This window comes from Nuphar pumila, chromosome 2, assembly GCF_984573655.1.
Source record: "Nuphar pumila chromosome 2, dmNupPumi1.hap1.1, whole genome shotgun sequence".
Classification (NCBI taxonomy): Eukaryota; Viridiplantae; Streptophyta; class Magnoliopsida; order Nymphaeales; family Nymphaeaceae; genus Nuphar; species Nuphar pumila.
The window spans coordinates 74,136,602-74,163,870 of NC_143250.1; the positions used below are offsets into that span (position 1 = coordinate 74,136,602).

The 27,269-nt window shown below is 35.6% G+C and overlaps 1 protein-coding gene across 1 annotated transcript in view; it reads right to left on the reverse strand.

The window, feature by feature from the left end:
• The window catches only part of LOC149845769 (uncharacterized), a 31,076-nt gene extending 8,569 nt beyond the window's left edge, over nt 1-22,507 (reverse strand). Inside the window, exons 1-2 of the mRNA XM_089995985.1 lie at nt 22,415-22,507; nt 19,640-19,894 (exon numbers count right to left, since the gene is read on the reverse strand). Of these exons, the coding sequence (XP_089852111.1) occupies nt 19,640-19,877 (238 nt within the window). The 5' untranslated portion in view covers nt 19,878-19,894; nt 22,415-22,507. The remainder of the gene's footprint in view (nt 1-19,639; nt 19,895-22,414) is intronic.
• Nucleotides 22,508-27,269: the final 4,762 nt, after the last annotated feature.

The window sequence follows — 27,269 nt, forward strand, 5'->3', positions numbered from 1 at the left end:
AGATTGTACATACAGTAGATAGTAGTACTGTATCTATCTAGTTAGAAATCATAGGTGCAAGCATATCCACTCAATCTGACCTATAGTTCAGCATGGTTTGTCTTCCAGGGATCTCACCTTGATATATATTTGGTTAATATTTGGTCAGATCGCCTTTATGTCATACTTGAAAATGCCCATTTTTCAACATCTTTTTTTTCTTTTTCAGATCAGACCCTACAGATGTGATCTACATGGTTTGTTTAATAGGAAGTGGATTTTGGATCATGCGATTGTGTAAGAGGTTTTTCCAATGGCTGGAAGAATGAATGGCCCACATTGTTCAAAAATTTTAGACTTGATAAATTATGTTTTTACATCGGAAAACATGATCCAAAGTGTGTTCTCTAGCAAGCAATATCATGCTGAACACATCTGTGAGGACAGATTGGGTTGATATGGCTTGCACCTATGATTAACAACTAGGTTAAATGACCAAGTCACACCATGATTATATAAATATATAGGCTATATCACGCACACTCCATTTTGCCTTCCGTACCCATGTCGAAACGCATGTCCCCGTGTCGACACACGTTGACACATAGACACGCCATTTTACCCTCTGTACATACAAGTTTGTATTCAATTTATAATTTATAATTATATTTTCATTTTATAATTTTATATTTTCAGTATATAATATATATTTTAGAAATAACATATATATTTATATTATATTCAGTTTATTTTGAATTTATTTTGTATTTATGTGATATTAAATATATATATAGTCATATCCCCGTACCCCACATTTTTTGGATTTGTCGTGTCTTACCCTTTGTATCCGTACCCGTAGTTTTTTCAAAATTCTGACCTTACAGATGTGATCTATGTGTTTGTTTTTATAGGAATCATTTTTTAGAGTATTTGATTTCGATGCATGGATATGTTTTTATAAGGTTTCAAAAATCAATGGCCTACAATTTCATAAATTTTCGAGGCTCCAAATACCATTTTTTCATCCAAAATGCATGATCCAATTGTCGATTTCTAGTAAATCAATCATATTGAACACATATGTGAGGTCAGAATTTTGAAAAAACATTGAAAATTCAATAAAAGTTTCTTATTGGGTAGGTTTTCATTTTCCTATATATATATATATATATATATATATATATATATATATATATATATATATATATATATGCAGGATTTATGCTAAATATGATGGTGCTAAATGAAACATTTTATTGGTTTTTTGATGTTTTTTTTTTAATTATGACCTTACAGATGTGATCTATATGCTTGTTTTTATGGGAATCATTTCTTGGAGCATTTGATTCCAATGCATGGATAGGTTTTTATAAGGTTTTAAAAATCAACAAATAATTTTCATAAATTTTTGAGACTCCAAATACTTTTTTTTATCCAAAAAGCATGATCCAAGTCTTGATTTCTAGTAAATCAATCATGTTAAACACATTTGTACGGTCAAAATTTCGAAAAAAACACTGACAATCCAATAAAATGTTTCATTTAGCGTTTAGCACGGTTCCTTTTATATATATATATATATATATATATATATATATATATATATATATATATATATATATATATATATATATATATAAAGGTGGTAGCTGCTTACCACTTTTCTAGCTAAATGGGTTTTTGAAGGGGGTTTTTTCATGTTTTCCTTAAATCTTGTGTGTTCGGCATGGTCAAATTATTGGAGATCATGTTTTTCGATATATATATATATATATATATATATATATATATATATATATATATATATATGTTTCTATTGATGTAATAGGTAAAATACCCGTTGGGGTATTTTTGTCATTTTACTAATTGTAATTAGTTGTGTTCACTGGGGACACTTTAGGGATTTTACCCTTTTCATTTTTACATTTTATCAAGAGCATGATTGTCTTTATAATGCTCTTGATCCAAAGAGTCGTTGGGAGCACTCCCAATGGCCCTTTGGGTCTCCCTTCTGTGTATAAATAGGGGATGAATCCCCCCTTGTTAAGTATACTTGTCTCAAGCACTTATTGAAATAAGATCCTATATTTTTTCATGTTCTCTCTCTAGCCCACTAGTGGGTTTTGTGTTTGTGTTTGTATTTTGACCCATAAGTGGTCTTTGGTTGTGTATGCTTTTGTGTTTGTAAAGCCCATAAGTGGCATCCTATAGCATTTCTTGTATTTCATGACATGGTATCAGAGTGTATGGTATATTTGAAGGAGCATTATGTTAGAATCTCCTCTGGTACCTGTATTGAGAAAAGCGCGCGAGAGAGAGAGAGAGAACAGAAGAAGAAGAGGAAGAAGGGGTTGCGGCTCTCACGATTTTGACTAACGAAATCGTGACCTAAACTTGTATTAATATGTTTAAAGAAACAGTATGGATCCAGGTCTGGTGCAGTGTCCAGACCAGAAAGAAATAAAATAATGCTTGTACATGACTCGGGTCCTAATATCCAGACTGTACATACAATGGACTCAGGTCGGGTCCTAATAACCCAGAATACACTTTTTCACCCCCCCCCCCCTCAAGTTGATCATGATTTTGGACCATGAACAACTTACCTTTAAGCATCCAAAAATGATCTTTTGTCAAGCGCTTTGTAAATATGTCTGCAACTTGTCTTTCAGTATTGACAAACTCAGGCTCGATCTCTTTTTCTTTAATTTTTTGTCTTACAAAGTGTTGGTCGATCTCAATATGCTTAGCACGACTGTGATATACTGGATTGAATGACATGTTGAGAGCACTTTGATTGTCACATAACAAGGTAGAGTGTGAGATCTTTTCTCCCACTTCAGTTAGTAGATGCCTAATCCACGTGGCTTCGGCAGTAGCAGCAGCCATGGATCTATAATCAGCCTTAGTGCTTGACCTAGCGACAGCCTTTTATTTTTTACTACTCCAAGAGACTAAATTTTTTTCAATAAAAACACAATATCCTGATTTAGATCTTCGTTCATCAGGATCCCCTGTCCAATCTGCATCACAATATATAGTAAGTTCATGCTCATCCTTGCCATACGACTGTTGTGAATATATCAATTCATCCCCAATGGTCCCTTTCAGATATCTAAGAATCCTCTTAATCGCTTCCATATGTCCAGTACGTAGTGCATGCATAAACTGAGACACTTGATTGACTGAATAAACAATATCAGGACGAGTGAATGTGAGATACTGTAATATCCCTATTAGATTGCGATACCTGGTGGGGTCCTCACACAGGTCTCCATCATGAGTGCTAAGTTTTTGGTAAAGCACACTTGGAGTTCTTAGAGGTTTGCAGTCTTTCATACCTGCCTTGCTGAGAACATCTACGGTATACTTGTGTTGAATGAGCGTCAAGTCATGAGCCTGGTTGTCAACTTTTACACCAAGAAAATAAAGCAGGACACCAAGATCTTTCATTTTGAACCTCTGACCTAGTAAGTTTTTTACTTCTTTGATGTGAGCTTCAGAGTTTCCTGTGATGACAATATTGTCAACATAAATTAAAAGTAGAGTGGTTACATTCTGACTTCTAAAGATAAATAATGAGGTGATCCAGTAGAGAACGTGAAAATCCATGTTTTTGAATCTCAAGCGAGAAGCTGTCAAACCAAGAACGAGATGCTTGTTTTAGACCATAGATAGCTCTTTTTAGCCTGCACACATGGGTTTTACAATTTTGTTCTTGATATCCAAGAGGGTGTTCCATATAAACTTCCTCCTTCAAATCCTCATGCAGGAATGCATTTTTCACATCAAGCTGACTCAGCTTTCATCCATGTTCAACATTCAAGGAAAGAATAATTTGAATTGTTCCCATTCTCACCACCAGACTGAAGGTCTCATCATAGTCTTGCCCTGCTTCTTGGGTGAACCCTTTTGCCACCAGTCTTGCCTTGTACCGTTCAATGGTTTCATCTAGTTTATACTTTATTTTGTAGACCCATTTGCATCCGAAAACATTTTTGTCAGGTGGATTGGAAACAACGTCTCAGGTTCCACATTCATGTAAGGCATGCATTTCATCATTCATGGCTTCTACCCATTTGGTAGAAGTGGTTGCCTGATAGTACATAATAGGTTCATCTTCCTTATTGAGAGCAGTTAAAAAAAGCTGAAAATCCAAGGAGAAGTTGTTACAGTTGACCCACCTATCAATAAGATGTCGTATGCGATTTGATTTTCTGACCTCAAAAGTATGAAAGGAAGTAGGATCGGTTGTTGAGGCATGATTTAGATGGCTTGATGTTGTCATTCTCTGTCTAGAATAGAAAATTCCCTTGTATCTGCCCGGTACGGATGATGGTACTTCTTCCTTATTCTATGATCCCGATGTCCCAATGTTCTCAAACATTGCTTCTTCTTGCTGCACACAATCTGGAGGACAAACTTCATTGGAACTACCAAAAAGTTCTGAATTCAGCCAAGGATAGTAAACTTCAGTTGTATTAGAGGACATATTCGTTGTGCCGGCTCTGTGATCAAAATTTTGCTAATCAAAGACAACATTCCTTGAGATTCTGATGCGCCTGGTGGTTGGATCATAACACCTATATCCTTTGTAGTCGTCTGCGTATCCCACAAATCTACACTTCTGAGCCTTGTCCTGAAACTTGTTTCTCGGGGACTGATCAATATGCACATAACAAACACATCCGAAGACACGCAAATCATGGTAACTAGGGTGAGCTCCAAAAAGACAGTAATAAGGAGACTTATTTTCCAGGACCATAGGCAGTCTATTTATCACATGTACGGCAGAATGAAAAGCTTTTGTCCATAGGTTGATGGGAAGATTACTGTCATGAAGCATATGTTAGAAAGTGGCTTTGAATACTTTATGTTCGATAATGAACTCATACACATGCACATTAAGTGCGAATATACCCACTCAAGGGAACAACACAAGCACATCATGTGCTAATACATAAACCCATAAAAAGGGGTAAATATGACTTAAAGTCATAAGTTGAATATTATTGAAGAAATAAGAAGAGGGTAAAAACCCTATACAATGGAGCATAAGCTCCTCCAAGGAGTGAAGAATACAAAGGGGGCAAGCCCCTATTTATAAGCACAAAAGGGACCACCTTGGGGGCTCCCAAAGGAAACGTTGGAGTGCCCCCAACGGTCACATTTGTGACCGTTGGGGGCTCCCAACGTCTCTGTTGGGAGGCCCCCAATGTGGAATGAAAACAAAAAATAAAAAATAAAAAACATAAAATTAAAGGAAATATTATAATGCATATTCCAATTGGAATATGTGTAAAATGACAAATTACAAAAATACCCTTGAGGGTATTTTAGGAAGATAAAATATATATATTTATATATATATATATATATATATATATATAAATAGAGATACATATACATATATATATATGTGTATACGTATCTTTATATATATATATATATAAATATATACATGTACATTTAAGGATTATATTTCAACATATATGTGTACGAGTACACATATTTTAACACCCGCCTTCAATCTTTGCGGGGAAACGAAAAGATTGAAAAAAGGGCAAGACTCCAAGAGGCTTCGGCAAGGATGCAATTGAATCTTGAAAATGCCTTCCTCCAATTGTCTTCAAATGATGAACACATTTCCCGAACCATCCAGGGTACTTCTCTGTGTCCTATCTCCAAGATCCTGTGGAATAACAACAAAGAACAAGTAAACAATATCTTTGTACTTTTCTCAAAAGGAACATTCCTAACAAGGTGCAAAATTTATGCATAATAGGATAATTACTTAAGCATGAAAAGAAAATTTAGAAAACCAATGTTTCAAAAATCAAATATCATGTTAAAGAGTGAGCGGAAACAAATTGTAAGAATGCATAATGCATTCATAAGGTCCAACATTGGACAAACACAACCCCATAATGGGGAATAACAAAAAGGTCCACTAAGGGACACAACAATAAGCCTACGAAGAGGCATAAGCTACACATGCTTTATTGAATGAGGGCATTAAAAGGTCATAATGAGCATATGCATATACTATCATGAAATGAATTAACACTTAAAGAAAATTATTAATGAACATGCTCCAAACATACTTTAGTCAAAATGAACACGGATGCAAATGTTTCAAAAACATGATGAATATGAACTTCAAGAGGCTTTATAATTTTAACACGCATAGATCAACAATAGAGTTTTTCACATCTTTTAGGGCGAAGATCTATGTCAAACAAATGTCATATATAAGAAGCATGATTTGACTAAATATATTAAAGCATCCACCCAAGATTCAAGAATGAATATCATTTGAGACAAAAGACTCATTTTGCATATCAAATACAAAAGATGCCGAAAAACTGTAAGCACTTCATATATAGATTAAATGCTAAAATATCAATTTGATTTAAAAACACATCATGGATATGATTCACTTGTATCTAAAAACACAAGTTATGAACGAAATTTTGCAATTTTCAATAGTAGTTCATCCACTACAAGCAACTACCTCATTAGTCCTCCAAAACTCGTAAATCAAGTGTATAAGCTAATAGATCAAGAATATAAATAAAATGTCATTAAAGGCCAAATGACACACACAAAGGTGTGTAAAAATACCTCTTGTCTACATATAATAATACTTGAAATGAGTGCATCAACGACAAGAACAAGAGAATACACGCCAACATGGACAAAAAGCATCTCTTGTCAACGTAAAAATACACTCAAGATCAAGTATGTTCAGCTACTAGAACAAGAGTATTTAAGCCAACCATGGGCTAAAAAACACAATACATCTCTTGTCTACATAAAATGGCACTTGAATTGAGTGAAAGAAGCCAACAATGAGCATACAACTCAGCGACTAGAACAAGGACACAAATGTCAACATGGACTAAAAATCACACACCATGGTGTGAATCAACGTGTCTTGTCTACATATGATAACACTCAAGACAAGTGTGTTTAGCTACTAGAACAAGAGAAACAAAACCAACAAAGGGCTACCAACACACAAAGGTGTAATAAAATTTTTGTCTACATGTGATGACACTTAGATAAGAGTTATAAAAGGAGAAGACTTTTGAGGCAACAAAACTTGTAGTGACAAACATACAAATAAAACCTTGAATCAATAAACAATATTCTTAAAAAAGAATACCCATAACAAGCATGTTTTGGAATAAATGTGTGAATATACACACACCAAGAATACTTGTGCACAAAAGCACAAAACTCAAATGTGCAAATGCACTCATAAGATTCATAAACAATAAAAGGTTAGGTAATAATCCCAAAAAACCTTGATTTTAATATACCTTAAAACATTTAAGGTTTCAAACATCATATATCCATCACATTTATATATAAATAAGAGCATTCATAAAATCAATGGCCAAAAACAAACGAGTGACACACTCATAATAAGAGATCATATACCAAATCATTCTAGAGTCCCAAGGTGTCCATAACTCACCTCAATCACCATCTATAATATGGCAAGTGGACAATCTAAAACAAGGTTTTAAAACCCGTGACTCGGAACTCGACTCGTTCTTTATTGACTCGTGAATCGGCGGGTCAACTCGGTGACTCGGACCGGGTTTTGTTAACTTTTGATTTTAAAACAAAGACAATATATAAATTGTCATTTAAACATATAAAGGTTTGTAGAATGACTTAATTACTAGTTTAATTGATTAATAAGTAAAATAACATTAAGTAAAATTGCTCTTAATTCAAATCTCACATTTACTAAAGAAACTACACAAGCAGGAGCAAGTCTTTCCAGACAATATATAAAGAATGACTTAATTACTAGCTTCAAGAACTTTAATAGCCATGCTCGATCATGGTTTACATCCTGAATATATGGACATAGTTGTTGTGTTGCAGGGCCTCAGAAAATCCTTGCAAAATTTTGGGAACATTGAACTTTATCTTGATATTTGTAAGTGTGTTTCTGATGTAGAGTTGATTGGACCATGCCTTATATATCTGCACATAAATGCATATAAGCTTTGGATAATGAGAATGTTGTGATGTATATATATCATAATGATAAATGTGGGCATTTTATGTTGTTGGTTTTGAACAGGCAGGCTGCCAACTATTGTGTAGGTCTCAGAGATGGTTGCATGAGGGATCAGTTATGTTAGCTGGATTAGTGGATTCACTCTATGTTCATTGAGGGGTACTGGGTTTGATTCCTTACCTGGAGCTACCAAAAAGAATGAATGGACATGTGAAATTTGATTGACTTTTACTAATTTTGTGATTTTATATTAAGTTGGTAAGCCTATTGTTATTATGCTATTTGTTCTTTGAAAAATGAACACTTACATATGAAAAAAATGCCCATAGCCTTTGAAAAATGAAAAAAGAAAAAAGTGCCCAAAACTCGCCCGAGTCAGGCCGAGTCAAGGCCGAGTTTTCGCAGAACGAGTTTAGCTTGCCGAGTTGACTCGTTGGAGGGCCGAGCCGAGCCGAGTCACCGAGTTGACTCGGCGAGTTTTAAAACCATGATCTAAAATGACATAACACGAGGTGCCCATAACTCACCTCAGCAACCATCTCTAATAATAATAAGGTCATAAAAAAGGATTGATGCATCATATAACATGTGATGGATAGAAGATAAAATGCCATAAAAAGGCAATGAACTCTTAGGGAAAACATTTTCCAAATATGTGATTTTACAAAGAGGGTCGATTAAAAGGTCCAACATAATTTAATCACAACAATATGCCATATAACAATAATGTTGCATATATACGAAATTATGTTCAATCATGATCATTATAAAAAAACTTTAATAAACACAACATGAAATATTTAAGCTATATCATGTGTGAGAAAGGAATTGGAATAATCCAAGAAACAAATCAAGCTTTTATAATTTGCAATTATACGTATACCAAGATGTAAAATGGCAATAATCTTAAATGTGAAAACATGTACCAAGATACTGCGGAATGATAAAAGAAACAATCTTACAAGTCCATTAAAAAGACAAACAGAAGCCCTAAAGAAGGCAATAAAAACATCGCTTTATTGAAACGATATTACCATGTGAAAATGTCTATGAATAGACAATACGCATACAAGCATGAATACTTTATAAAAGAAGTGTACGAAGACACTCTCACAACACTTGAACAAAATACGAAAAGAAGCGTAATAATATCAAACATGCAATAATGCATGTATTTCATAAAAGATGCAAATGCTTGAGGCTCTCAAGCTTTAATGCAATTTAAGACAAAGAAGACCATATTATGGCCAATGTAGGCATCCTTAGAGATACAATTAAGAGGTTTTTGAAACCTTATGTGAAAAATACAAACAAATACGTTTATAAAGTTGCATCATTAGAAGAAAAATCAAAAAATAAATGAAATCTTTTATACCAAAGGATGCAATAGATACACTATGCATTCTATATAGTGTGGGAAATTCTTTTAAAAGATCGTTTACAATGGTTCGAACAACTGATTTATCACAAACAATTTCTCAAAAATCCTTTAAATAAACCAAAAACATTGAAATATCTTTAGGAGTTCTCATAAATAGTTATCATTAATAAGAACTACTTAGGATTCATAACAAAGATTTAGATGTGAGAGATTCTTATACAAGAATTATATCAAGATTTTCAAAAAACATGCACTAAAATCCATAAACAAGAGAGGAACTCAAAATAAATTAGACTTTATATGAGAGAAAAGAGTTTTAAACAAAGATCATTAATCAAGACATTATATATAATTTTTAAAAGTTAATTTATAGGTCAATCATAAAATACTTATGTAAACATCATAAATCCCACATAATTGAAGACAATTTTAACAACATAAATTACTATTATATGTGATGAGGAATCGATAAATATATAGCCAAGAATTATATATTTGAACAATAAACAAGTTTAACAAATTTAAAAGTAGATATTTTAAAATATACGAACACGCGAAATGTGAAAGGAAATGATTCAACTATCAAAAACACTAAATGTGCATGAAAAAATAGTTTCATAATGCATAATATGTTAAGAAAAGAGAGGAACAATGAATACTTCACCATTTCTTGAGCACCACGTTTTCCGTTGCGCCAAGAGACAACCCCATCGTAACCTTGCTCTGATACCATGTTAGAAAGTGGCTTTGAATACTTTAGGTTCGATAATGAACCCATACACATGCACATTAAGTGCGAATATACCCACTCAAAGGAACAACACAAGCACATCATGTGCTAATACATAAACCCATAAAAAGGGGTAAATATGACTTAAAGTCATAAGTTGAATATTATTGAAGAAATAAGAAGAAGAGGGTAAAAACCCTATACAATGGAGCATAAGCTCCTCCAAGGAGTGAAGAATACAAAGGGGGCAGGCCCCTATTTATAAGCACAAAAGGAACCACCTTGGGGGCTCCCAAAGGAGACGTTGGAGAGCCCCCAACGGTCACATTTGTGATCGTTGGGGGCTCCCAACGTCTCTATTGGGAGGCCCCCAATTTGGAATGAAAACGAAAAATAAAAAATAAAAAACATAAAATTAAAGGAAATATTACAATGCATATTCCAATTGGAATATGCGTAAAATGACAAATTACAAGAATACCCTTGAGGGTATTTTAGGAAGATAAAATATATATATTTATATATATATATAAATAGAGATACGTATACATATATATATGTATACGAATCTTTATACATATATACATGTACATTTAAGGATTATATTTCAACATATATGTGTACGAGTACACATATTTTAACAGCATACTCATGGCACTTTCAACGATATGCCTATGTTTTCGCTCAGCAATCCCATTTTGTTGAAGGGTGTGTGGACAGGACACCCGTCTTCCTATTCCGTTATTTTGAAGAAAAAAAATAAAGTCACGAGATGAAAACTCCCCACCTCCATCACATTGGAAAAATTGGATGGACTCAGAGAATTGATTTTTTACTAAGGAAAAAAAATTGAAACAAAAGGAAAACTTCCGACTTATTTTTTATGAAATATATCCAAGTGTATCGAGAATAACTATCAACAAAGATTAGGTAATATCTGCTCCTAGATCCAGAGACAACTGGGGCGGGTCCCCATACATCAAAACAAATTATATCAAAAGGTTTTGAAGCTCTCTTATTAACGGAATGAAAAGGAAATACATGACTTTTGCATAAAAGACAACTGGAACACTTCTGACTTTTCTCATCTCCATTGAGACTTTCTTTTGGAATGAGATTATTAGAGGCAAGTTTCTCAATAAAATGACTCTCACAATGTCCTAATCGACTATGCCATAAGAAAGGCTTATTACATTCAGAAATACTTAAAACATCTGCAGAAGAGAAGGAACACGACTCTAATGAAGACTTTGAATCCAGATGGGCAAGGCGAACGGAATGACATGGAGCTTCTTCAAAGACATACATATTGTCTTATCTCTTTCCTTCAGCGAATGTTTCCCTCGTGTGTAGGTCCTTGACCTGCACAGAGAAGGGAGTGAATTCAACTGAAGCATGATTATCATCAATAAGTTTGGAAACAGAGACAATATTTTTATTGATGTTGGGAGCATGAAGAACATCAGAAAGTTCAAGAGTAAAATGTGACATGGGAATAACAGTTTTTCCAACATGAGAAACAGGATGGTGGGATCCATCGCCAGTGGCAATCTTACTTTTGCCAAAATAAGGAATAGGGTTAGAAAGTTTACTGGCATCACCTGTCACGTGAGTTGCTGCCCCTGAGTCGACAAACCAAGTGCCTTCATCATTCTGCTTCAATTTCAATTCTGACAAGACGGATATCAGCAGATCTTTAATCTCTCCACTGTCTCTGATATTGGTGGACTTTCTTTTGGTTTCTATCTGTGGAGCCTTTCCTTTATTTTCTGGATTGTGCCAACAATTCGCCTTGATATGCCCATTTTTGTTACAAAGGAAGCAAGTGGGAATGGATATTTGTCCCTGTGCATGAGTCAACGTATTTGGAGTGGGAAGCAAACCACGTCCTCTGTGTCCACTTCGCCATTGCCCCCCTCATCCTCGTCATCGACCGTAAGTCACTCCTGTGGCAAAACTTCTTGGGAATTTGTATGAACATGAGTTTCTTCAAAAAAAACCTTTAGAGTTATTTCATACTGGATTAATTTGGCTCGTAACTCATCAAAGGTAGGAAGGGCAGGCAGATACAATAGTGAAGTGATGATCATATTGTAGTCAGATCCCAATCCACTTGGAGTTTGTTGCACCATATCAGTGTCACTTACTGCACATCCTATAACTGCAAGTTGGTCTGTGATAGTCTTCATCTTGTTCAGATATTCCATGATGGTCATGGAATTTTTTCTCAGCAACTGAAATTCCTTCTTGAGAAAAACCATCCTCGCCTGTGAAACCTGTGAATACGTCTAAACCAATCTCTTCCAGAGTTGCAGGGTTGTACAATTGTCAGGGATAGCAACAAGAACCTCTTGAGACAAGGTAGAAGTGATGTATGTAACTACTTATTGATCTTTCCTTTCCCAGTTGAGGTATTCTTCATTTTTTACATACACAATTGAACTCGCCCCTTTATCATCTTTCTCTTCTCTCGTGACAAATTCTAGTGGGAATGGAGTGATTCCATCTAGGTGACCTAAGAGACCTTGGCTCCTTATAAAAGGAATGATTTGTCTCTTCCAAATCAAGAAGTTTGAGGTATTCAACTTTTCATAAACGAGTTGATTGAGAAAACTTGAAGAAAGATTCGATTGAGAAGAATAAGAATCCTTTGAGAAAGAAAATTTAACAAGAGTGTTCAAAAAGTGCTCAGTCTTTCCTCCTTTTTTTTTTTGAATAACCCTTAAAATTGGAGATCGCAGATTGTCAGATTCAGAAAAGAATCAGACCTGAGCTTTCCCTACACTCTTGCAAGATTTGAGATAAACGTGATGAAAATCCTTTTCACACGTTGAACAGAGTATTGGTCTAGATGTAATTTCAGGCAAAAGTAGTGGATTCCAACTGTGATAGCAAGAGGACTGCGGGGGGTACACTTGGAAGGAAAATGAGAATCAAAGAAAAAAAAACTGTCACACAGCAAAAACGAACACCGAGAAGGGCTTGATATCCAGATCTGATGGTGAAGTTGCGTCAGATCTGGATATGCAGAGTAGATGCGTAGAGGAGATTGGGCAAAAGGAGACAGATCTGGTGCACTAGATCAGATAATACCAGATGAAAGGGAAAAGGAATTGTGGGTCGTTTATGTGTTTCACGTGAATCGATTTCAGCGATTCACGTGAAACAGAATTATCCTTTTTTTTACACAGTATTTACGTGAACAGGATTCATGTGAATCTCAGATCCACGTGAATGTCAGGCCCACATGAGACGTGAATACACCAGAAAAATTAAGAAAATAGATGAAGGAATGAGAGATAGAAAGAAGAAGAAAGAAATGAAGAAGAGTAGAAGACAAGAGACGAACGACCTCAAACCTCCGACCGTCGCACCTTTCGAAAGCCTCTTCAACCCTTAGATGGATCTCCGCTCTGATATCATGTTAGAATCTCCTCTGGTACCTGTATTGAGAAAAGAGAGAGAGAGAGAACAAAAGAAGAAGAGGAAGAAGGGGATGCAGCTGTCACGATTTCGACTAACGAAATCGTGACCTAAACTTGTATTAATATGTTTAAAGAAATAGTATGGATCCAGGTCCGGTGCGGTGTCCAAACCCAAAAGAAATAAAATAATACTTGTACATGACTTGGGTCCTAATATCCAGACTGTACATACAATGGACTCGAGTCGGATCCTAATAACTCAGAATACACTTTTTCACATTCAACAAGAATACATAAAGGAGGAATGAGTGATCGTGAACTTCATTGCTTCGAAAAAGCATGTCAACAACACTTTTTTCTACCTCTTCTTCTTTCTCACTCTCTTCTCTTGGTATTATGGCCGAAAAAGTAGTTACGGTTGTTCTCGGCAAATTTAACGGGAAGAACTATAATATGTGGGCTACCACTATAAAGAGAATCTTAATTGGTAAGGAGTTGTGAGAATATGTTTATGGTTTCTTACCAGAACCTCAACCTATTCTCACTAAATCTATTTGTAGAGAAGACAAAGTAACCAAGGAAGAAACTCTTAAGAGAAAAGAGAGAGAAAAGGTTCTTTTGGACTACAAAAAAGCCTTTAAAGAATGAAAAGTTGGTCATGCTAAGGTTTTGTCCCTATTTATGGGAAGTATGTGTGAAGAACCTTGTAAAAATATTTTAGAGTTTGAAAGGACTGATAAAGCATAGGTTTTTATCAAATAAACCTACCCGCAAAATGATGTCACACATAAATGAGAATTACAAAGAAAAAAGTGGCGCAAGAGGTTGTGGGACCAAATGGCAAAGATGGAGCCTATTTAGGATACCCTTAATGATGCTCGCCTTAAGAAAAATCAAATTCTTGGTAAGCAATTTTTCCAATTTATGAGAGGACTAAGACTTGAATTTGAACAAGTTCGGAGTAATATCATCCACCGTAAGCAAGAAGAGCTACCACCTATAGATGAGATTTTGGCTAAGTATGCATGAAAGAAACGAGGCTTAAATCCATGACCGAATCTAAGGAAACCAAAGACGGACTGCCAGTCTCCAAACCCGGTGCTAATACTCATTTCTACAAGCCCCCTCACTTCTCTAAAAATAACTTTGGGAGGCAACACAATAATGACGGGAGAAAGAAAATCATTTGTCATAATTGTGGAGAACTGAGACACATCAAGCCATATAGACCTGAATTCAAAGGAAATGACGAAAAGAGAGCAGCTACTCTAGAGGCTTCTCAAGAGGATAATGATGTAACCAATAGAGATTAAAAAGTTGTTGAAAGCACGTCATTGTCCCAAATTGGTGGAAGTCCTACAATAGCTCCTCAAAGGCTCATCCTTCATACCAGGGGCCGTGGTCTCTTCTTCTTTATCTCCCGATAAGATTTGTTGGTTCTTAGATTTTGGAGTCTCTTTTCATACGACCCCTAATAATTTTATGCCCTCCAATTGTGGTATTAATTCAAGTAGATCTAATGTGTTTACCATCGCCGGTTCTTCTCTTGATATTAAAGGAATTAGAGATTTTAAAAATTCTTCAAATTTTTTATTCCAAAAGTCAAAATTGTTCCAAAACTTAATTTAAATCTTGTCAGTTTTCCAAATAACCAATCATGGTTATAGTATCTCTATCACATCTGACAGGTATTTAATACAAGATCTTCAATCCGTGAAGCGGATTGAAGAAGGGCATAGAGAATGATATCTCTATTACATGGATTGGTTGATCATTCCTAAAGATACATTGTCTCAATGTATAAAAATTGGATATTTTTTTGTGGCACCAAAGACTAGGTCATCCAGTATTTCTAAGTTATTCAATGTATCGCATTTGAGAAAAAATTGTAATAAAAATTTTCAATATGCTGATTGTATTCTTGGGAAAATGAAAGTCGTTGCTTATCAAGAGAACCTTTTTTGCTTACAAGCCACTTGAATTAATATACTTTGATGTATGGGGTCCTGGTCAAAAGGTGGATATCTAATTTTGTGATTTTTATGGATGACTATTCTCGTTTTACTTGGATTTACTTTCTTAGGCACAAGTACGAAGTGTGTGAAATTTTTAAAACTTTTCCTAATTTTGTTAGAAACTTTCTTAAAACCAATATTTCTATCTTATGTTCTGATTAAGAGGAGACTTTATGTCAAATGACTTTAAAACCTATTTGGAAAAACATATCATTTTGCATTAAAGATCGTGTGCAAACACACCTCAACAAAATGGTTTGACTGAAAGGAAACATAGGCATATAATAGAAATCACTAGAACTTTTCTTATTTCTAAACATGTTCCAAAACATTTTTGGGCAGAAGTGATTATTGTGGTTTATGTTATAAACTTCCTTCAACCAAACTTCAAAATATTTTTTCGTACGAAAAACTTTATAAAACTACTACTATTTTTTTAGATTAAGGATTTTTAAATGCAAATGTTTTATTCTTATAAATAAAAATCACAAACTTTCTAAAAATTGATAAGTTCCTAAATGTAATGATGAATTGTTAAATAACAATGTTGATACTGTTAATGAACCTCATTCCAACATCCATTATGGTGAGTCTCATGCAGGGTTACCGGAAGCGCCTAGCTAAAAGAGGAAGCGAGCTTCCCCGAAGTGTGGGGGGAAGCGTCCCCCTTTTTTGGGAAGCGCGCTTCCCTTTAATGGGGGACGCGTTTCCCTTTAATGGGGGACGCGCTTCCCATTATGGGAAGCGCGCTTCCCATCTCGCTTCCCCCACGCTTCCCCCTCGCTTCCCCCTCGCTTCCCCTGTTTTTTCAATTTTTTGTATTTTTTATTTTTTATTTTTTTTTTTTCGCTTCCCCCTCGCTTCTGAGACGCTTCCGAGACGCTTCCCGAATCGGTCCTAAGTAGTCCCACGCTTCCCCGCTTCCTAAAATTTTGAAAGTGCCTCGCTTCCCGCTCCCGCTTCCCGTATCGCTTCCCGCTCCCGCTTCCTCAACTGGCAACCATGGTCTCATGACATAAATGGTGAATCACTAGTTACCCAATATAGGAAAAGAGGAAGCAATAGACCTTCCAATGCCTTAGAAAAATATTCCAACTTAGAAAATCAAGAACCAAGCACTCTTAGAAAATAAAAAATGCACATATGATAGGTTTGTATCCTATGAGTCTTTTACTCCACAATATAGAACATGTCCGACCAAGATCTTTTTTATTTTGAACCTTCCTTGTACAACAAAGCCAAGAAGTATATTGAATGGATAAGCACCATGAATGAAGAAATATGAGCCTTAGAAAAATCTATAACCTGGAACTTGAAAGATCTTCCTCGTGGAATAAGACAATAGGTTGTAGATGGGTGTTTAAAGTTAAAACCAAGAGTGATGGAACTTTAGAGAGAGATAAGGCTAGATTAGTGGTCAAGGATCACAAGAGTATGAGATAGATTATAATAAAATATTTGCACCATTAATTAGGATGACCTCTGTTAGAATCCTTATAGTTATAGTTGCCATCAGATATTAGGCTATTTATCAAATAGACGTCAATAATGTATTCCTCAATGGTGAATTAAAGGAAGAAGTTTATATAGATCCACCATCTAGATATGAAGTTCCTATTCAAAAAGTGTTTCACCTAAGGAAAGCACTTTATGGTCTTAAGCAAGCTCCTAAAGCCTGGTATGATCGATTTAGTTTTGTTATGATTAAACTAGGTTTTACTACTTGTTATACTGACACTGCTACATTTGTTAAGAGATCTGATGTCGGTACAGTTATTCTTTTTCTCTATGTTGGAGACATGATCATCATTAGAGAAGACAAAATGGGAGTTAGTTTTATTAAAAATGTTTTAAAACAAAGTTTTGAAATGACTGACTTAGGTTTTCTTAGGTACTTTTTAGGGATTGAGGTTGCATATTCTGCTTGTGGCTATTTTATAATTCAATCCAAGTTTACTTCTAACATCATCGATAGGTTTGAAATTACAGATAAAAAAAGTGTGGACACTCCAGAAGTGATAAATGCAAAAATGAAGATAGAAGATGACACACCTCTGGATGATCCCACTCTTTACCGACAAATGATTGGGGCCCTTACTTAACCATCACTAAACTTGATATTTCGCATGCAGTACACGCAACCAGTCAATTCCAACACTCTCCTACTACCATGCACATGAGTGTCGTCATGTGTATCATTAGATATTTACAAAAATTTGTGTGCAAAGGACTTTTACTATCCTCCTAATTTTCACTTGCATTAATTGCTTATACTGACTCAAATTGGGGAGGAGATCCCAATGATAGACGTTCAACCACTGGTTTTTGTGTCTTATAGGTGACTTGTTTTGTCATCAATTAAAGTTGAATATCATGTCATGGCAACCACTGCGTCCAAGATTGTATGGTTGAGACAATTATTAAAAGACATGAGAGTGTTGATAAAGTCACCCTCGCGGTTATGCTGTGATAACAAGAACGTCATTTATACAGTTGACAACCACACATTTCATGAAATGACTAAGCATACCACTATGTTCACAAAGAATACCTTAAAAAGACTATCATCCTGCCATATGTAGCATCAGAATTTAAGTTAGTTGACTTCTTTACAAAGGCATTTCCTTCTCTCCGGTTTCATTTTTTGCTTGACAAATGTTCGATAATTGCACCGTAAGTTTGAGGGAGAGTATTAAAGTATATATATAATATATATACATATTAATATATATATATTTATTTTCTATTGATGTAATAGTAATACCCATTAGGGGTATTTTTGTCTTTTACTAATTGCAATTAGTTGTGTTTATTAGGGACACTCTAGGGATTTTTTCTTTCTATTTTTTACTTTTTATCAAGGGTATTATTGTCTTTATAATGTTGTTGATCCAAAGAGCTGTTGGGAGCACTCTGAATGGCCCTTTGGGTCACTCTTTTATGTATAAATAGGAGATGAATCCGCTCTTGTAAGTATGCTTGTCTTAAGCACTTATTGAAATAAGATCCACTAGTGGGTTTTGTCATTTGTGTTTGTGTTCGTATCTTGACCCATAAGTGGTCTTTTGATCGTGTATACTTTTGAGTTGTATTTATAAAGCCCATTAGAGGCATCCTATAGTCATTTCTTGTATTTCATGACATATATATATATAAAGTCTGCAACATCAATTAGGTTGTACCATCAAATCTAATCTAATAACCTAGTTTTAATAAACTTCATAATTAATGATAAATAATAATCCCAAAATAGTGGTTACAAGTAGGGGTGTCAACGGGTCGGCTTTGGTTCGGACCTAGGTGGAACCAGACTTGGACCCAATTTTCGGGTATGGTATCAGGTCCGAACCCAGGTCTAATCGGGTCCACTATAAGAAAAACCATACCCAGATCCGATAAGAACTACATGAACCAGACCCGGACCACCTGGTAAAACGATATTTTGTATCATATTTACATTTGAAATTGTGTGGGTCTTAATCGGAACTCGGGTCGGGTTCAGGTATGGTTTTTCTTATAGTGGACCCGATTAGACTCGGGTCCGGACCCTGGTCTTAATTGGGTCTTCTTATTTATCACCATACCCGGACCCTATAGGGTTTGGTTCGAGTCGGGTCTGGGTAAATCCGAATCGTTGACACCCTTTTAGTTACAAGTGGGTAGCCATATATAGAGAAATCATATATGGAAGTTATGAATGGGTTAATATTTATGATTTAATTTTAAAATCAAGCCGGATTGAAAATGATTGAATGGCTCAAACGATCTCATAGAGACTCCATGTGTCGGTTGCATCTGCCTTTCACATATTCGCATATATACGCACATACATGTATATATATAGACACACACATGCAAGAACAACAATCATCAAAGGTTAGTTTAAAGATAAAACAGACTCCAACAAACCTGACGAATGATAATAATTAAGCTATTGAGAGAAAAACTTCAAATGCTTTATGTAATATCAAACATTAAGAATATCTACCTATCTAAAAATTTATCAACAATGTCCTGACACGATATATTGAAAATCACTTAATGTGCTTAGTGCTCAGTTTGCAATACCATGTTGTGGGTACGGTGGAGCTCCTGGATATGGGTTGGGAGGATAACCAGCTGGTGGGTATGCTTGTGGGGGATAACCCTGTGGAGGATAGCCTTGTGGAGGATAACCCTGAGGTGGGTAGCCTTGTGGAGGATATGCACCAGGCGGAGGGGGGTATCCATGTCCATGTGCGAGGTTTGAGAAGAAACCCTTGTCACTAGAATCTGAACCATCATGCTTTTCTTTCCCACCACCCATTTTTCCTTAAAGTGAAACTGATACAGAAACCAAAGAACATCAACTATTAAATATTTATGTAGTTAGAAAGTAAAATAGATATAACATAAATTGCAAATATGCATCTTGAGTAACCAATTGGCCATAACAAGTGACTGTTTAAACTATGGTTAAAATGAAAAGGTTTGCAATATATATACATATATAATGAAATTCTTGTATAATTATTAAGAATCAGCTATGTTAACAAGGTATATCAAGATGTTGAACTATTCCAACATAACATCATAAAAATTACGCAGGTACTTTAAGAGACACCTAGATAGCACAAGAACACAATCGATTTGATTGCACATCGGCTATTTGTTTTATGTTATCCTCCCCTTGTACAAGGCATAGATTTTTATTCAGCTACTTTGCAAGCCTTGACAATAACATTGAACACAAACACGGTTAATCTATCATGTGATAACTTCATCTACAAAAGTAGATCCATCTAGATGAAGGCAACATCTTCAAAAAAATAGTGGCAAAATCCTTGGAATTCTAGTAGCAACTTCAGCTACAACAACCATAGCAGTTCTATGAAAGTTTTAACCGTGAATTATAGTGTGCCAATAGTATCTAACAGTGACACCAACACATCTGACCATCTGTCTGGAAGAGGTCGTTCACTAGATAAGACTATTTTCAAAAGTCAAATACAACACCCTTTTGATTTGCAAAATTTGAATGCAAAGGGAAAGGACAAACTCCAGACAGTCAACCAAGGAAGCAAAAAATACACAGGTATAGGATGTCATCTACAGCAAAGAATAGAAGATAGAGGATGGAAAATTGAAAGAACAATCATTAACAGCTTGATGCTAAGAAACTAGCACCCCTCAAATTTACTAGTAACATTAACAAGCAAATTTACACCATTTTCATTGTTGTTAGTGGCAAAGAATAAGATCATCAACCACATTAACCACCTATCCAATCAGAAAGTAGTTGCAACACCTAATCTCACTGAGGATGTTACGTTAGCAACCCACACTATTACAGAAGGCAAGATAACATGGTTTTTTTAATGTGGTAAGCCATATGACTTGTATCAGCACTTCCAGACATATTCAAGTTTGATTAACAGGTCTCAAAGATGATGCTCTAATTTTGTAAAAACTCTTACAAATTGTGATCTGCATGTAAAGATTGAGTATTCTTATAATGAGCAAACCCTGATGGAAAGATTGAAAATATTTCCAATAAAATATATAATAATAAGAAACAACTTAAGATAGATTAACCAAAAAACCTTTTCTTTTTTGCTTTTTCATATTCCCCCAAGAAATATGTTACTAGTTGAGTCTAACTTAATCATGTAAATCTGTTCTTGTTAAAGACAAATATACATTCTAAACTGATTCATGCACCAACATAAACACTTGCATAGGATCCCATCACTTTGATTCCACCTACTCTTTCTGTCATATTGCAAGAAGTCTTAGACACACATAGATGAATCCAACAACTTGATTAACAAATACTGAAATCACTATTTCTGAAATATTTTCCCAAAGAATCCACACATGATTCAGGTCTCTACTACAACATTCACCTTAGGTTCAAAACATGGGCAGCCAATTTCCATTGACAACAATTAGATGCACATCATTGAAGTCTATGATTTAAAAAGTAGATAATGGAAAGCTTATCCAGGAAATACACAGTTATAGATTTGTACACAGTACACCCATCAGTAATTAAGAGATACAAAAATAAAATGAAAAGAAAACAAAAGCTCCCATACTGTGTCATTATAGCATCCACATAAAGTTGACAATTAAATATGATATGAAATTCTGATAACTAAAAGAAATGGAAAAAAGACAAGAAAAGCTGAAAACGCAGTTTGTAGGTTTGATTGTATGTTCTCATCACCCTGCACGCGCGCGCAGTGCGCGCAAAGCAAATGAAAAAGGAAATCTGAATATTCTTTCTCCTAACTCAACAAATATTACGAAAACAAACATAGTAAACAAACCCAAAAATTTGAGGCAGGTTTCCTTCCAAACATGTTCTCAAATGTCATACTCATCCCAATTTCTAAAAAAAACAAAAAAAGAAAGAAAAGATGAGGAAGAAGAGAGAGAAGGAAATCCATTAATCCAGAACGACAAGATGCAGACGCCCAACCCAGAAATTCTGAATCTAACGTTCTCTTTTTCTATTTTCATCGGTCACACGCACAAATAATCCTTACTTCCACATCCTAATCCAAAGAAAACGAACTTTTCCAGCAGGGAACAGAGCTAAGCCAAACAGAAAGCCAAAAACAGTTGGTATCGTCCTCATCAAGATTTTCCATCATAAAAGAAGGCAAGGAAATCGATTCTCGTGATCTCATCAAACAGAGAACTTGAGAGAACGATATCGGCAGATCAGAATCCACAAAAGAAATAACAAAAGAAAATTGAAAGGGGAAAACGAGGAACCAACGCAACAGAGAGATACAATCGAAGATGAAGAATTTGCAGAGAGGAGCAAGGAAAGGGGGGGGGAGGGCGAAGCCTAACCTCTTGGTCTTCCCTTCCCGAATGTAGAGTCGTAGACCCGCAACTTCAGGGACGCAAAACCTTCGTCACCCACGAGAGACGGTCTTATAAAATTACGTAGGAGAGAGAGAGGGTCCCGCGCAATGTACGCGTGATTTTCACGCGACACTTGGAACGGTGTGGGACCCACCTTTGGATTCGTCTCCTGTAATCTCGGAAAACCGAACCGTCAGAGTTTTACTGAGTCGAATCGATATCCCGAGTCACATGAACACGGATTTGATAGGGATCCAAACACAAATATGTGACTTTTATGAAGGGATGTCAACGAATCCAATTTTATCCCACATCAAAGCCTAACCATGTTAGTTATAATTGGATAGGAATATGGTTTTGAATTTTTGCTATGGAATCTGCCAAATATTTGAGTTTTATGGATATCCGAATCCATTTACATGTAAAAAAGCCGATCTGGTAAGAGTTTTTCACCATCCAATGATTCGAATATGGTAATGACCATATCTATATCGTTTAAGTTTTATGAAAAGTAGGTCACTGAACTAGTAATTAAAAAATTTTATAGTATGAAAAATGCATATTTAAATAGTTGTAATATGCCCCGAGGGGGTTTGGAGTGGGGTGGGGCCTGGTTCGATTATCATTGGTGTTGCCCCTCTGCCTAATGGGTCTTAGCCTCAGAGTTTTAAGCTGCCGGCATGAGGACCATAGGTATGGCAGGCTGAGTCAATACAATCAGGTCTTTGTGCCCAGTGCAGTTTTTTGGGGTTATAAATTCAAAAAAATAGTTGTAATACATGAAAATATATTTATTAACAAATAAAAGATTTGCAAAAATAAAATATGGCACAAGCGTGTTGTAGCGTGTCATGTGATGTGTCCACTTGTTGTGTCCTGCCCCTTAGACATGGAGCAGTATGCCCCTATAACATAAGAATGGGTGTGGGTGGAGAGAGAGTGTGTGATAGAGAGAATGAGGTAGGCTAACCCCAAGCGGATGACATGCCCGCGTCAAAAGGTTTAAAAAGGCCCTCGCGTGAGCATCACTAAAGCCCACAGGGTCTTTAGCGACCCTGTCTGCACGCTGCTAACTAAATGCCTTAAACAGCATGCAGAAAACGCCGCTAAAGGCCTCTTGGGCTTTATTGGTACTCGTGTGCACCGCTAAAGGATCTTTTTATCCTTTTGTTGTGCATGTGTCATTCACCGCACAAGTCCGCTAGTGGCAGCCTGCTTGAGTGGTAGGCAGCTACCAGCTTGAGTGGTATTTCTGGTTTCACATGAACTTTAAAAAGTCTCATTTTCTGTTTTCATTTCCTTCCTTGGTCCCAACTGGGTCATGCTTCATTCCACTCAACCAAGTCTTGTAAGGCTAGTATGGTTCTACCGAGCGTATGGTGAACCCTAATAGGCCTGTCGATAGGTAAGATTTTGTATTAGGTACCTGACCCAATCTGAACCCAAAGTCCAGTATATACATAAAAATGCTGACCCAAATATTATTCGATCGGGTCAACCTGAATCTGACCCAGTATTATGCTATTCAGATTTGGTTATGATTTTTAACTTACCCATCTGGGTATGACTCAAGTGTTTTATATGTATTTTAAAGAAAGTTCTTGAAAATCATGGATAACCTGGTTTGGGATTTTATTTTCTTGACCCAACGAAACCCAAATCTGATAGCTAGTTATTTTGAATGGGTTTGGGTACACCCTGATGGGTCGGATACAGAGCCCAAGTCCCAAATTTTTTGTAAGAGTTAACAAGTCATGAAAATGATGAAGGTGGCAGCCATACCACATTTATGGATTCATAGGTTGTGTGTAGAATAACTACCCAACATGTATTGCTGGTGTTCATGATTGACAATGGAACCTCAATTAGCTACAAAAGTAAAAATGAGATCAGGTGTTGTTGGGATTATGTTTCAAAACTACCTAAACATGGCTTTCAAGGGCATTAGATATTGGGCTAGTGCATCAATTATACTTGAATCTTGGATCTTGACCTTTGACCTTTGGATTTTGAACTTAACTTTTTAGTATTTGGGATGGATTTAATATCCGAGTCTAAAATTGTTTTTGACTAACTTATTAATACTTTGACCCAGCATTAAACTTATATGGGTCTAACCTAGTTCCCTTTAGGGGCTTTAATAGTCTAAATGGTCTAGTGGCCGCCCGATTGATTGACTATTGGCTTGATCAAGGTCAATCTTGACCTAGTCTTGGTCAAATTTAATCTTGTCAAGGTCATTTTTGTTCTTATATGGGTACCTTTCTTAACCAATCGTTTGAGCTTTTATGGCTAACCATTTTGGTCAACCATGACCCATTTATAGCGGGCTATTTTGGCCTCTTAAAAGGCTCTTTATGGCCTTTATAGGTGGCCTTGGGCTAGAGCCTATATAAACCCCAACTTTCTCTCATTTCTCTTAGTGTGAGCTCTTTCCTCTACCCTCTCTCTCTCTCAAGTGCTCTCTCAACCTCTCCCACGAGTTCTGCTCTGCTCTACTCTCTCTCTCTCTCTCTCTCTCTCTCTCTCTCTCTCATCTTTGGTTTCGAAGTTGCAGTTCAAATCCAAATCTGATTCTAATTCGGATTCAAACATGATATCTAAATCCGGTTGTTTTTCAAATCTAGATCTAGATCCAATCGCTATTTGAAACCATGTCTAGTTGATATTTAGATCCAAATTCAGTTGCTATTTAGAACCAGATGCAGTTGTTATTTGGATCTAGATGCAGTTGTTATTCAGAACCAAATCCATCTGCTATCTAGATGCAGTTGTAGTTCATATCCTTATTAGGATTCAGATCCAGTTATTGTTTGAATCTCTATCAAGGATCCAGATCTAGGTGTAGTTTGGATCTCTATTCAGGACCCAAATTTAGTTATTGTTTGAATCCTTATCCACGATTCAGATCTAGTTGTTGTTCATATTTCTATCTAGGTTCCAGATCTGGTTGCTTATTAGACCCATATACAGTTATTGTTCAGATTTTGAACCAGTTGTTATTCAGATCTAGATCTAGTTACTATATGGATCTAGATCCACTTGCTATTCATATTTAGATTCATCTGCTATCTAGACCCAAGTGATATACATATCCATTACTAAGATCTTGATCCAGTTGTTCGGATCCATGCCTACTTGTAGAGTGAATTCATACCCATATCTAAACCCATGATCCATACCCAATTTGAACCTAGATTTTCCTATCCTACTCAAGAGGTTGTTTAAGGTGGTTCGTATCGAGGCTATCAGTCTCACCCAGTGCAAGGAGTAGACCAAATTTTTGTGAGTAGGCGAAAGTTTAGTTATATCCTGGGAGCATAGTTGCACAAGTAACCATTGCACCGAGAACTTGATCTTAAGTGGGGCAACTATCGCTTGAAAGACATCGCATTTACGTGTGCCTCCGAGCTCAATGGTTCATTCTAAGTTGCCTAACCCACTAAGTTAATCTAAATTTTTTAATAATTTCAAACGATAGTTCTGCAAAATGGCTACTGTAAAGGTTGGAAACCAAGAGTTGCCCAAGTTGTCTTAGTTCGCAAGTTATCTTAGTTCGATGGTACAAACTTCAAACAATGGCAACACAAAGTGTTCATCTTCATCACGATTTCAAAAGTGGTGTACGTGCTCCCCGAAGACTATCAAGAAGAAAGGGATGATGAAACAATCACTTAAAACTGTAGAAAACTAAAGTGAAAACAATATGACTTCATATGTCACATACACATACTAAATGCACTCTCTGACACCATGTTCAACCTCTACTTAGAAGTCAGTACTGCAAAGAAGTTGTGGGAAGCCGTTGGTTTTTTGTTAATAAATATATGAATTTCAAATTCTCCAATGACAAGTCATTGTTACCTTAAGTCCACGAGATGCAAATCTTGACTAATCAGATAAAGTCTGAGGGTATGAATCTTGATTAATCATTACAAGTGGCTGCAATCATTGGTAGATTGTCTCTATCTTAAAAAGATTATCGAAATGAATTGAAACATAAGAATTAAGAGTTTACCTTAGAATAAATTTTTTTAACATCTTAGAATTGAGGAAGAAGTTCAATCTTGAGATAAGAAATATGAAGTAAAAGAAGTTTGTGCTAAGGTAAACATGGTTGAACGCAAACCAAGATTCAAACCCGGACTTAAGAACAAAAATAAGAAATCCAAATTTGATGATAAAAAGAGAGATTGTTTTGTGTATACTTGTAGAAAACCAGGTCACTATGCGAAAAAATGTCGACACATGAAAAAATTTCAAGGCAATAAAGCTAGTAAGCTCGATGATAAGTTGATGGCTATTGTTATTGAGATATTTACGATTAATTCAAATAAAAAGTGGTATGTAGATTCTGAATAGATAATACATTCATGCAATGATAGAAGTATGTTCAAAATATATGAAACCGTGGGGGAAGGTCATATGATATATATGGGTGATAAACATGAAATTAAGGTTCATAAAAATGGAAGTGTTGAACTTCACTTCACCTCTGAAAAATGTTTAACCCTCTAAAATGTGGATCGTGTACCTATCATCATGAAAAATCTTGAATATGCCTATTTGCTTATAACTCAGGGCTTCAAAGTTGATTTAGAATCCGATAATATTATACTATCGAAGAACCACAAGTTTGTAGGTAAAGGTTATGACACCAATAAGTTGTTCAAACTTAATTTGTGTAAGAAAGTTTATTAATCTTTTGTTTATATGCTTAACTCATGATTTATAGAATGTTAGAATAAAACATGTTAATTATAAGTATTTTGAGAAGCATGAGTAACTTAGGACTTATTCCTAAATTTTAATATGAACATGTTAAAAAATATGATGTCAA